Source organism: Drosophila virilis, chromosome 2, assembly GCF_030788295.1.
Source record: "Drosophila virilis strain 15010-1051.87 chromosome 2, Dvir_AGI_RSII-ME, whole genome shotgun sequence".
Classification (NCBI taxonomy): domain Eukaryota; kingdom Metazoa; phylum Arthropoda; class Insecta; order Diptera; family Drosophilidae; genus Drosophila; species Drosophila virilis.
In genome coordinates this window covers 17,143,886-17,155,582 of record NC_091544.1, presented here as the reverse complement: position 1 = coordinate 17,155,582, position 11,697 = coordinate 17,143,886, and the positions used below count along the sequence as shown (strand labels likewise).

The 11,697-nt window shown below is 40.5% G+C and overlaps 2 protein-coding genes across 3 annotated transcripts in view; both read left to right on the top strand.

The window, feature by feature from the left end:
• Window positions 1–523: 523 nt before the first annotated feature.
• Window positions 524–1,435, top strand: Archease (protein archease). Its single transcript, XM_002053501.4, has 3 exons — window positions 524–674; window positions 734–758; window positions 826–1,435. Exons 1-3 carry the CDS (start codon window positions 620–622, stop codon window positions 1,214–1,216), a joined length of 471 nt encoding a protein of 156 aa, XP_002053537.1. The 5' UTR covers window positions 524–619; the 3' UTR covers window positions 1,217–1,435.
• Window positions 1,436–2,259: 824 nt separating this feature from the next.
• Window positions 2,260–11,697, top strand: part of E2f1 (E2F transcription factor 1) — a 40,189-nt gene continuing 30,751 nt past the window's right edge. Inside the window, exon 1 of one of the 2 annotated variants that reach the window (XM_015171988.3) lies at window positions 2,260–2,850. The gene's annotated coding sequence lies outside the window, so the exon portion shown is untranslated. Of the gene's footprint in view, window positions 2,855–11,697 lie in introns of both variants that reach the window. The other variant, XM_015171989.3, reaches the window with a different exon arrangement.

Below are 11,697 nucleotides of genomic sequence, written 5' to 3'. Positions count from 1 at the left end.
GCGGTGAAACTGTTATTAGCAGAAATGAATACAGGCGGTATTTAAGACTCGAACCCATGTGACCTAAATTGGTACAGACATCACCATCCACACATCGATAATATGCAACAGGTGGCACAAGTTTTAGTTTACGAAATTTAGTAAGTAGCCAATAACAATTAAACAAATATAATCATATAATAATTCATATAAGAAGGTACCCAATACATTTTTTTTCGGCTTATAACCCTAAAGGGAAATGTTAATAACAGAAGAGCTGATGCAGTCGGTACACATCCGTCTGTAAACAACAGCTGTTAGCTTAGACGTGAACCTATCTGTCCCAAATGTCAGGGAACAACACCCACACTACTGTTTTCGCCGATCAACAATTCCTGCTGAGCTCAAAACATTTACTAATAACAGTAGGGAACATTTGTATTCTGTTACAAAATAAAAAATTAAATACAGCGCTTACCGCTGTTGATTACATTCCAGTCAAGTAAATGTTACACGCGCTGTTAATTTATCCCTAAAGGGAAATTTTAAACAAGCAACAGCTGTTTGGCGTCGCAGCGCAGCGGCACTTTTATTGGCCAAATTCACGAAATACAACAAGCAACAAATAACTGTTATTGAAATGGAGGTGGAATTTAGCAAGGAAAACTTTTTACTGCCCGAAATGAAATATGAATGTGAGTAACCATTGTTAATGCAATTAATCTACAGCAATTAGAAGATTGATTCTTGCCAGATTTGGACCACACAGCAGATGTGCAGTACGTAGACCACGTTGCCGGCGCCAATTGGCTTAGTAGAGTACAAAATTTCTTTCCTTTCCGGCAGATTGCACGGTTGGGGCAGCACACTGCAGGAGGCATTCGAGCAATGCGGCGTGGCCATGTTTGGCTACATGACGGAGCTGGATTATGTTTCGGTGGAGTCGTGCTACGAGATCGAGGCCAAGGGCGATGACATCGAAGGGCTGCTGTTTCATTTTCTAGACGAGCTGTTGTTCCTGTTTTCGGCAGAGCCCTTTTTGGTGTGCAAGAAACTGGAAATCACAAAATTCGATCTGGACAACTTCGAGATTGTGTGCCGCTGCTACGGCGAACCCTTCGAGCTGGGCAAACATCCGCAGGGCACCGAGGTGAAGGCAATCACATATTCGGCCATGCAAGTGGTGCAGGACGTGGAGCACAGCCACTACGAAGTGTTTGTCATAATTGATATTTGAGTGACGATCGCGACATGGCGACAGACCAGAGACCAGAGACCAGACGCCAGGGACGTTAAAGGTATTAAATGAGTTTGACATTGTTGTTGTTAGCTTAGCCGAACGCAATTTGCATTTGTGCTTGTGCCCTTTGTTCAACCCTGTCTCCATTAATCATAAGCGAAATGCCCAAAAAACGATAAGAAAAACAATATACATATGTACATAAGCCATACACAAGACTGCGCCGAAAATTTGCAATCTGTTGCACCCCAAAAAAAAAACAAAAGCCCTAGGGTTGCGCTGGAGCCGAATGACTTTACAAGAAGCATTCAATTTGTGTTGCGGCTGCAAATGCAATTAGAGATCTGTGCTACCCTTTCCGTTTTTCTTTTTTTCTTTTTTTTTTGCTTTGTGAATTGGCAACGTGCTTGATTCCCAGCCAACCCTCTCGATTATCGTGTGCATTCCCAGACTGCAGTTCATTGCACTGTCTCAAAAAAAAAAAAAAACTCGCCGTTGCGTTTTGGCTTAGGACTTTAAGCAAATAGCAAAATGCATATCCAAAATGGAGTTAAATGTTTCGTACAGTTTGTTTATATGCCTGGGTCCAAAAAACCGAAACTTAAATTGAAAAAATAAAATACGTTGGCAACAGTTGACAACCATAGCAATGCTGCCAACCTGCCTGCCAGCTTTGCATGTTAATAAACAGACTTGTTAACATGCGTGCCTAACAGCTGTTTGAGCACAGCTGATCAACAGCTGTAAAATGTAAACAACAAAAACTGCGCGCCGCTCACGTTTTGGTTGTGTGTGCGTGCTTATGTATATGCTTGCCTCATTTTGAGTTCATGTGTACCAATTAATTTTGCATTAAATTTGATGGCAAATTAATACCTGAACTGACATTCTGGGTAACATTTAAATGAACACAATAGTCGCGGCACTGATGAGCGCAAAAGCAACGCTGTGTGTATAAGAAAGTGTGTGTAAAAGAACAAACAAAGTATCAAAAGCAAAGCAGGCAATAAAACACGTACGACGACTACGACACCAATACCAATGCACAAGTTGCTCATTTCTCGCTGTTGGTAAAAACGCGTCGCGTACGCGAGTGCTCCAAAAAAAAGTTAATTTTGACTTCAAAATACACAGGTACACTCGTTCAATTTTAATTGAATATTGCAAAAAGTGCGCTTCTCGACTTGAAGCCCTTTTGGCCCGTTGACTGTAAATTCACAAATTGACAACAACAAAAGCAGCATTTGCCGTAACGTCATCATCGCCGCGGCGGCCGCACTTCGCTGCTGTTGCTTTTCAATTCGCTTGTCGCCGCCGCCGCCACCGCTTGTTCGCCTCTGTCTCTCTCTCTCTCTCACTCACTCTCTCTCGTTCATTCTTTCTGCAGCCACCAATTGTCATGGTGTCGAAGAGGAAGCAGCATTGAAGCACATTTTGATTTTATAGTTTTTAGGCTCCGCTTTTTACGTAGAAATCGTGCAGCGAGCGGCATTAAACTAGACACAATTAAATGCTAAAATTACAAGCTTCAAATTGAGATCGAAACCAAGTGTGTGGCTTAAGTAAAAGTGTGTGAAAAACGTGGCAGAAAAATCTATATCCCAGGCCATAGAGGAACCACAAAAATGTGGGTAGGTATGTATGTACATATGTATGTATGAAATAGTATTAGAATGTAGAGGCTGCGAAAAATGTGACGTCCGCATATATAAGCGTGTGTGAGTGTGTATGTGTGTGTGTGTGTGGGTGCTGCGCTGGGCATTTTCATTTTTGAGCAGTGCCCATGCCAGGCCATGCCGGCCGCCCCAGCTGACGCGCTGCTGCTTAAAGGAAAAAGGAGTTCACCGAACATTACGACTTCCCCTTGTATGCTTAATTTATATAATTACATATGTACATATATATTTTTTATGGCTGTGACAAAGCACGATCTGCAGTAGGTATTTGATTTTTTTTTGGTTTTTTTTTTTTCTCTATGTGGCAATACTGGTCACGCTGCCCACTTCCCGATCCATCAACCTGCTGCTGCTTCTTGCCGCTTAATGGTCTTGCTGCCTCTTTCTCTTATGCTGTGTGTTAAGTGTGCGCATATAAGCTTATAGTTTCTGTGCGTGTATGTGTGCGCGCGAAACTAACGGCTTTATAACTGAACAAACAACTCCAATTCATTGCCTTGGCGATGACGTCACATTTCATTTGCATTTCTAATTAGAATATTGGCACATGTAATTCTACAATGGGTGCTCGGTGCTAGCATGCATTAATATATGTATATATAAGTGTGTGTGTGAGTGTGTGTGTATGTGTGTGTGACACATAACATTCATTGAGCTCTGTAAAAAGCAACGCGACATGTATATTTAACAGAGGTTTAGTTTTATAAGTTAAATATTCATATTTTCACATTTTGCTGACCCACTTAATTAAATTATGAATTTTTTAGATGATTTCCTAAAATGTAATACTTTTTTGTCAATGCAAAAGATTAACATTTAAAAAAAAAAAACTATTTTCTACCTATTAATTTTTATGCGAGCTTTACGATATACATATATGTAAGTCCGATGGTTCGCAGTGAAGCTCGTAAAAAGTTGTTTATACCAAAGCTCGATTCCCAAGTTTCATGAAAATAGATCGAACATCGAGAGACTGAGTTTGCCTAGTAACAGACGGACGGACAAGGCTATATCGACTCTGATAATTATTAAGAGTATAAACCTTATAGATGAGCTGATGATTTCCAAAATGTGATGCCCAGTGCAAGGGTATAACTAATAGAAGTTGTACTTTCTTAAAGCTTTTAATATTGCGCATGACTCTAATTCTCAAACAGTTTTAACTGCTCTCTGGGTGCTAGGTAATTGCTAACTAATAATATTGCGATATGCAATGAAATAACAACTGCTTCGAATTGAACATGTTTTGTTTAGCTGTTCCCAACGCATTCGGCTGTCTTATCAGCGTATCAATTAACCCAGATATGGTATGAAACGCGGAACCTCTGGACTTACACCTGATAAGAAGCAAGTTTGACTTTCAAACCATGGTTATGGCGAATTCACTTGTTGCTTCAAAAGCCCAAGCCCGCCCCCCTTCCCACACAATAATGTATAGCTCACCTTTCATTGTATTTTATTTTGTCGCGTCTGTGGTGAGCCGGAGGCGACGGCGACGTCATCATAGTTTGATGACCTCCACACGACGCTGCGTCATCGGTTTTTGGTATTTGCAGTGGTCAAGACAGCGTTGGGTAGTCGCAGAGAGGGTTGGGGTTGGGGTTGGGTTTGGGTTGGGGCAGCAGATATAACTCTTCTTGAGTCTGCATATTTTTGGTCACAGAGTTTTGCTTTTTCTTCTGCTGCCGTTGCTGCTGTTGCCGTTGGCCTTCACTTCTTTAGTCGGCTTTGTGAACCAGTTGCTTCTTTACCTGTTCTCCGTTTGGTATACACACAAATGTTGAGATTTCTTCTGCTGCTTCTTGCCATTTTGCGCAGTTGCCTTTTGAACAGACACCATATTTATATACCTAACTATATATATATATATATATATGCTTAGCGCACAGACCCAACCATATCCGATATATTATTACGGAAGCAGTGATTTGTGCTTTTCATTTTGTTTCTTCATCGGCTTAGGGCATTGTCCATTATCGGTGGAAATTGCAGTGTCCCTTTTTATAGAAGCCTCTAACTTGGCTTCTTGGCAGCATTGTTGTTTCATAAGACCCAGCCAGATAGAAATGCAGCAGGCCAAAATCAAGTTTAAATCGAGGTCGACAACAATTACAAAAAATTTGAACAAAAATTATATTATTAATGACAATCTTACAATCTGTATTCATTCAGAATATGATCTTAGGATCAGTTGGCTATCAATATATGAACATTCAAATGTTATCGATGAGCAAATCTAATTGAATTTATAAAATGTATACAAAATATTATTTACAAAATACATCCATTTCTTCAAAGAAAAAATCTTATTGAGAGCCAAATTTAATAGTTTTTCATGTACTTTTATTATCAATTTGGCTGGTTTCTCAGTTATCTCTCTACAGTACTTTGTCAACGAGTCAAAAAGGTAATTTCCGTCAAATATAAATTGCAATCAACAACATATTTTGTACATATATTTTGTATAGAATCTGTAAATGTCATGTAGAAATGCCTAAACTAATTCCTGCGGCACAGTCACAGTTCCCAGTCACACTTTCAGTCACAGTGTGACAGGCAAAATGTGCTTTGCCTAGTAATACATATGCCTTAGTGTATGTGCTCAATGAAATTGATAAGCGCCAGCCTAAAAATACTCGTGCATTAGCTATCGCGGCCAGCCGATCTGGCAACGCCAAATGGAAGCACCCAAAACGGGCTTGCACAATTCAAATCCAAATCTGGTAATTAGTAAACAAATGGCGCACTTGCTTTAAGAAATCAATTTCGGTTAACCAATATACTCAAAAAAAAAAAAAAAAATATAAGAGCCTTCGCATTTGATTTTGAGATTTTTTTTTTAATTGTAGTCTCTCGTGTCGTGTCGATCGTATCGTGTTTGTTTTTATCATATATTTTATGTATTTGTGTTGTTGCACTTATTTTTTGTATAACCCGGCCGCGGCGAAACTCAGAGAGAAAGACAGAGCGAGAGGGGCAGAGTGAGATACAAGTCCCCCCACAACAAAACGCATGAAAATACTTGAGCGAAACGAGTTAAAAACGATTTCATTAATATCTTTTTTGTTGTTGCCTTTTGTTGTTGGCATTTTTTTGTCGTTTTGGGTCGCTTTCTGCTGACGATACCCTTACCCATCGAGCATACCGCCTGAGTATTTGACTTTGCGCCGCTTGTGCGATGTTGCGATCGATCTTTGAGAACAGTTTAAATATTTGCATAGTCAGCGTATTTAATATCATTTCGAATGTCATGTGGTTCAATGCGGCACCCCGAAAGTATGCTATACTTATTTTGTATTACACCAAAAGAGTAATGTAATAAAAGTGGAAGGACGTTATTAAATTTCTTTATTGAAATTCAAAATATAGTATCTAAATGTATACAACATTTGTATATGTATATAGTTAAGCTGTAAACCGACCACATAAGCAAGGCTTTCCCAATTAGATCAGTTAGAGTATTTACTTAGTCACATACATGTATGTACATGTATCGAAAACCGATATGTCTTAAATGTATAAATAAAAAAAAGAGTATTTTAGGTGCGCCTTAAAAAGCTCGCATACGCCACTCGATGCTTGTACGTTTCGTGTTGCTGTTGTTGTTTGCTGTGCGCTGGCCTGGCTATTTTTAAAATGCGCGAAAGCAACAAGAAGAGAACACGAAGCAAAACTCGCCGCAGCAGCAGCAGCAGCAACAGTAACAGCGTCGCCATCATTGTTGCTATTGGTTGTGTTGTTATTGTTATTGCTGCTGCTGCTGCGTTCGCCGCATAAGAAATGTGGAATATGGAATTTAAGAGTTCTGCTGCTCTTCACACAAATGCACGCATGCATACAGAAACACGCACACACACACACATGCACACCCACGTTAACTTCAACTTACGACAGTCGCGACTTTCTTGTTGTTGTGGGTGCGTGCAAATTGGAGCAAAAAGTTTTGTGCGACGTCAGCAGCGCTGCTCACGACAACATCGATTTCCTGCTGCTGACAGAGGGAGTAAAAGCGAGAGAGGGAACGAAAGGTAGAGGGAAACAGAAACGGATTGGCGGTCAGATGCAGACATGTCCATTATATGACAACTTATTTGTTGTTGTGCGCCCCGCTGTGGGTGATGTCGTCACTGAATGACGCTGATGCTGTTTCAGACATGGACAGCCACACTCCACAACATACACCCTTCAATTGGGTCACACTGGCGTCAGCAGCTCGCCCACTCTCGCTCTCTCCTCTCTCTTTATACGACTTTTTTCCCGTTGATTTTGTTGTCGCTCATCTTTAAATGCGACTTCGCACTTCATTGATAAAATGATTAATCGTTCTGATTAATATGCATGTCTGTGCCAATGTGTACACACATTATAAAATTCGTTCATATATGTGTCACCCAAACGGTGTTGAAGCGATTTATATAAGGCGCGCCTGACGCTTAGGCTACCCCAGCCGCAACAACATTGTCGCCGCATTTGTGATAAGCGGCAACTGGCAGCAGCAGCAGCAGCAGCAGCAGCGGCAGCGGCAGCGCGTATGAGAAGCTCGCTTCTCGCTGCTCCCAAAGTTCAACTGAGTTCAGGCCAAAGCCAGCAAATTAGATAAAAGCATTTTAGGTATTTTAGGCTATGCCCACTTCGCAAGATCCACAAGAACTTAATGAACTTACCGAAGGTCAAAAGCGCCTAACGTGAATTCCTAATCGAAGAAACTCGGGAAAGACAACGCCAAATAAAGTAACCGATATTTTTGGATTTGTCTAGAAGAACTCTAGCTAATATAAAACCTTTAGGACATATGTATTAGTCTGACACGGATCAATTTTAATTTGTGAGATATCGAAAAAGAAAAATTTATAACGAGTAAGAAGGCAGGCCGAAGACGTAATACTCTTGCAGACCGAACCTTTTTGATTTTTGCCAAGTTTGGTCAATATATCTTTTATACAAAATCTACTCTCGACCGATCGTTCCTATGATAAAGTGGTCCGATCCATCCGACATGTAACAGAAAGAGGGACGTATGCAAAGCTTCATGAGGAGAGCTGTAAAGCTGAGAGACAAGTTCGACATGAGGAGATGAGTATATCGACTCGGCTGTTGTTACTGATCAAGAAAATAGATACTTTATGGGAGTTATCTCCTACTATGCGTTACAAAATTATAACACCCTCTGTTATTTGTATATATCCACAAATGAAGTATGTACCTCTTAGAATAGAACCTTCAAACCAAAACTATTCGAAGCATTTTGATACATATGCCTAGTTGTTTATGTCCTCTTAATTGTGAATATCCAATTTAATGAATGTTGCCCTTCATCATTGGGATCTTAACACAACCCAAAGAGAAACCCTAATCATAATTCTCATCCAAATATCAGCTACGACACTTTTATGGACGCACCCAGAAACTACCCCAGCATAATTACACGAAATTGATTCGATTTGATGATGCCTTCAAGGTAACACAAATAAAAAGGAAAATTGATGAAAAAAGGAAAATCTCTTACAGCTGCAACATCATGACCGACACAAATGTGTGGATGCTCCGCTTTGCTCTAATTGCCAAATGCATATGAAATTATGCATTTGCCGCCCAACTCAGCCCTCGTAGGGAAGAGAAAGTTGTGCAAATCAGTTGCGAGTGCAATTTATGAGACAGTTACGCGTTTCTCGGCATCTGCCCAGACATGTACATATGTACATATGGCATATGCAATGGCCAGCTGCTGGGCTGGGAGGATTTTGTTCCTTTCATTCAACAATGGGACAATGCGGAGAAAAATCGCAAAAGTCGCCGAACGGTCCGATGTCTTTAACTTTTCACTTTCACGGCAGCTGTGCGGCAGGACAATATTTTCCAGCATTTTGCATCATCTTTGAATGGGATGCGCGAGTACTCGATGCAGTTGAGGAAATTTTTGTTTAACCTTTGGCTTTACTCAATCCACCTCTCTCTCGCTCTCACTCGCTGTCTCTCTATCTCTCTCTCTCTCTTCCTTAGTGATGCTGCCTGTGATCTTTTGTAATCTTGCACATCCTTCGACTCGTACGTGCTCATAGTTTCTGCTCTACACACACGCACCTGCCTACCTATTGAGCCTAGTTTTTCTTTCAGTTTTTCGTTATGGCCAGCTGCCGTTTGCCTGACGCCTGTTGCCTGTTGCCTTGTCTCCTTTGCGTCGTTTTCCTTGCTGTTGTTGTTTTATAATTAAACATTTCCCCTTTGCCTTTTATTGATATTATCGCTCGTGTTGATAATTTGTACCTCTTGTTGTTGTGCAACAGCTGCATATCGAGTACATCCGACCTTTGCATAAGATTAAGTAAGAATCGGGCTTGTGACGCGCTTCGACAAGTTGGTTTTCTTCGAATCTAACGAAAAGCTGTTAATCTCTTTAATTACTTATTATTATTTTTTAATATTATTTTGTTTTACTCAAAACTCAAAACTGTTTATACTCTGTAAGTCGTTTGGAAATGATCATTATCCAAGAAATTCATTAATAACTAGCTGGTAACTTTTGACATGATGCTTAACACGAAGTTTAACTAAAGAAATTATTGAGATTAAGTTGAACTAACAAACTGAGACTAACTAACTTAAGTTGCTTTGGGCGCCTTTAACCGAAAAAAGTTTATTCTAGATGCACATTCAAGTTGAGCACATCAATATACCCTGCACTTCCATATAACAGGGGCTTAGCTACTGCAATCAGCCCAACCCACCCGCGATTCATGGCCAGTGACTCGTCAAGTCCTGAATCTATAAACCCTATCTGTATCGTGTCCTGTTCGCCTTCCTGCTGGCACACACGACTTTGCCTTGGCAAATTTATTGCCTGTTGGTGTTTTATAGCCCTCTTCTAAAAGTCGGTACACGTTTCGCGTTGCATGATTAGATTATGCCCCTTACACACACACACACACATGAGACACGCATACCAATGCCAATGTCTGGTAATATCCTTCACCTCAGCTTGAACTGCGTCGCTGGCGTCCGCATCGCTAAGTTCAAAGCCAACCGACAATTTGTACAATTCGTTTTCGACGTAGCTTCTTTTTGATGCTCTATCTAAGTTTGAGGTTACGATAGACTTACTAATGAGAACAACAGATAACAGGAAGCTATTATTTTCTATATAGACTGCATTTTATTAACAGTACGATTTGCATTAATAACACGATTTGCTAATACAGGTAGGAGGGCGAATGGATATGGCCCTATGGTTTGGGAGAAAGTGTCCATCCAAGAGGAGAGTCCGACTAATGGACGTGTCGCTTAGGAGAGCTTTTATTGTATTAACTTTGTTTCAAATATAATAAATGAACCGTTATCCTGTGCAGATAAACTAAATAAAAGCACACATTCAAAGATATTGTTCTTCAAAATTAATATGCTCGGCACAGTATACATACCCATATAAACAGTAGGTCGCGTAAGCTCCAAAAAGTATGCTAAATAAAATGTCAGACCATAGGCTTTTTAAGAACAACCCACAAAGGTCTCCAAATTGAACATAATGTTAATTTACATAGTATAATATAATATTAAAATGAATGAAAATTGATGCTTTTAATTGAAAATCAAATGTTTCAAGAATCTTTAAGTGCATTTTTCTTGTTTCATTATTTATTTGAGTTTAAATATACCATGTGTGGGCATGAATAATTTACTGACTGTAAAATAGCTGTTAATTATCAATGAATAATGTAACAAACATACACTTTAAATGTATTTTCGATATGCTCTCCGAACATTACTGTTATAATTATCGATGATTCTTGCGTATCTACGCTTTGCCTACCTACATACATGTGTGTGTGTGTGTGCGTGTGTGCGAATATATTTAATATGCCGGAGAGCGAGCGGTGTTCGGCGAAGCCTTCGCTCCTCACACTGCCTGCTGCTGGTGCATGCTCTCCACGCTGCTTGTAATTGCGAATCGTCTCGCTATGTAATGAAATTCCATTGCACTGTTGTCGTCGACGTCGCTGCTGTTGTTGCTGTCGCTGTGGCCCCAAATTCTCCATGCTTATTTTTTAAACACTTTTCAATGCTAATTCCAAGAAATTGACGAATGCTAACAAAACTAAAGCGCTTCGTCTCTATCTGGCAGCGTTGTTAAGTTGGCTGCACAAATCACTTTGACCAAATGTTGCCTTGCTAAAATTAGCAAATGGCTGAATGAGAAAGAGCAGGACAAGGGGAAGGGATCTTCAGTTGGCAACAATTAAAATCACATTAGCTTGTGTATGCTCTCTTCTTGGGCTTGCTGATTAGAAGAAGCTACAATGTCGAAAATGTTGCAATTCAATGGCTTTTCATTTTCTATGCAAGCACCCCGCAAAGCAAGCTGTTGAGACAGCGAGGGAAGCGAAAATTGCAACAAATTCGCAAAAGCCACAAAAACCCGTTTCAGGCAGACACATTGCAACATCATTGTTGTTGTTGTGTTGTTGTTGTTGTTGTCGCGGCCTCGGCCCGCCGTCTGCCCCAAATGCTTGGGGTCTGTGTCTCTCCCGATGCGGTGCACATGATTAGCGCTCCAACAACAACAACAACAACAACAGCAGCAGCAGCAGCAGCGCAGCGTTGCAAATGAAAAGAAAATTTACAAATTCCATTCATGAAATTTTGCTGCGTTGGCCAACGCTGACGTTGACGCCGCTGCCGCTGCCGCTGCCGCTGCTGAGCTCCACTTCTACAGAGACCCACACATAGAATCCACAGAGCGAAAGAGAGCAGCTTTAAAAGTGCTGCCTGTTGGTTGTTATTGTTGTTGATATTTTGCAACTTGTTTAG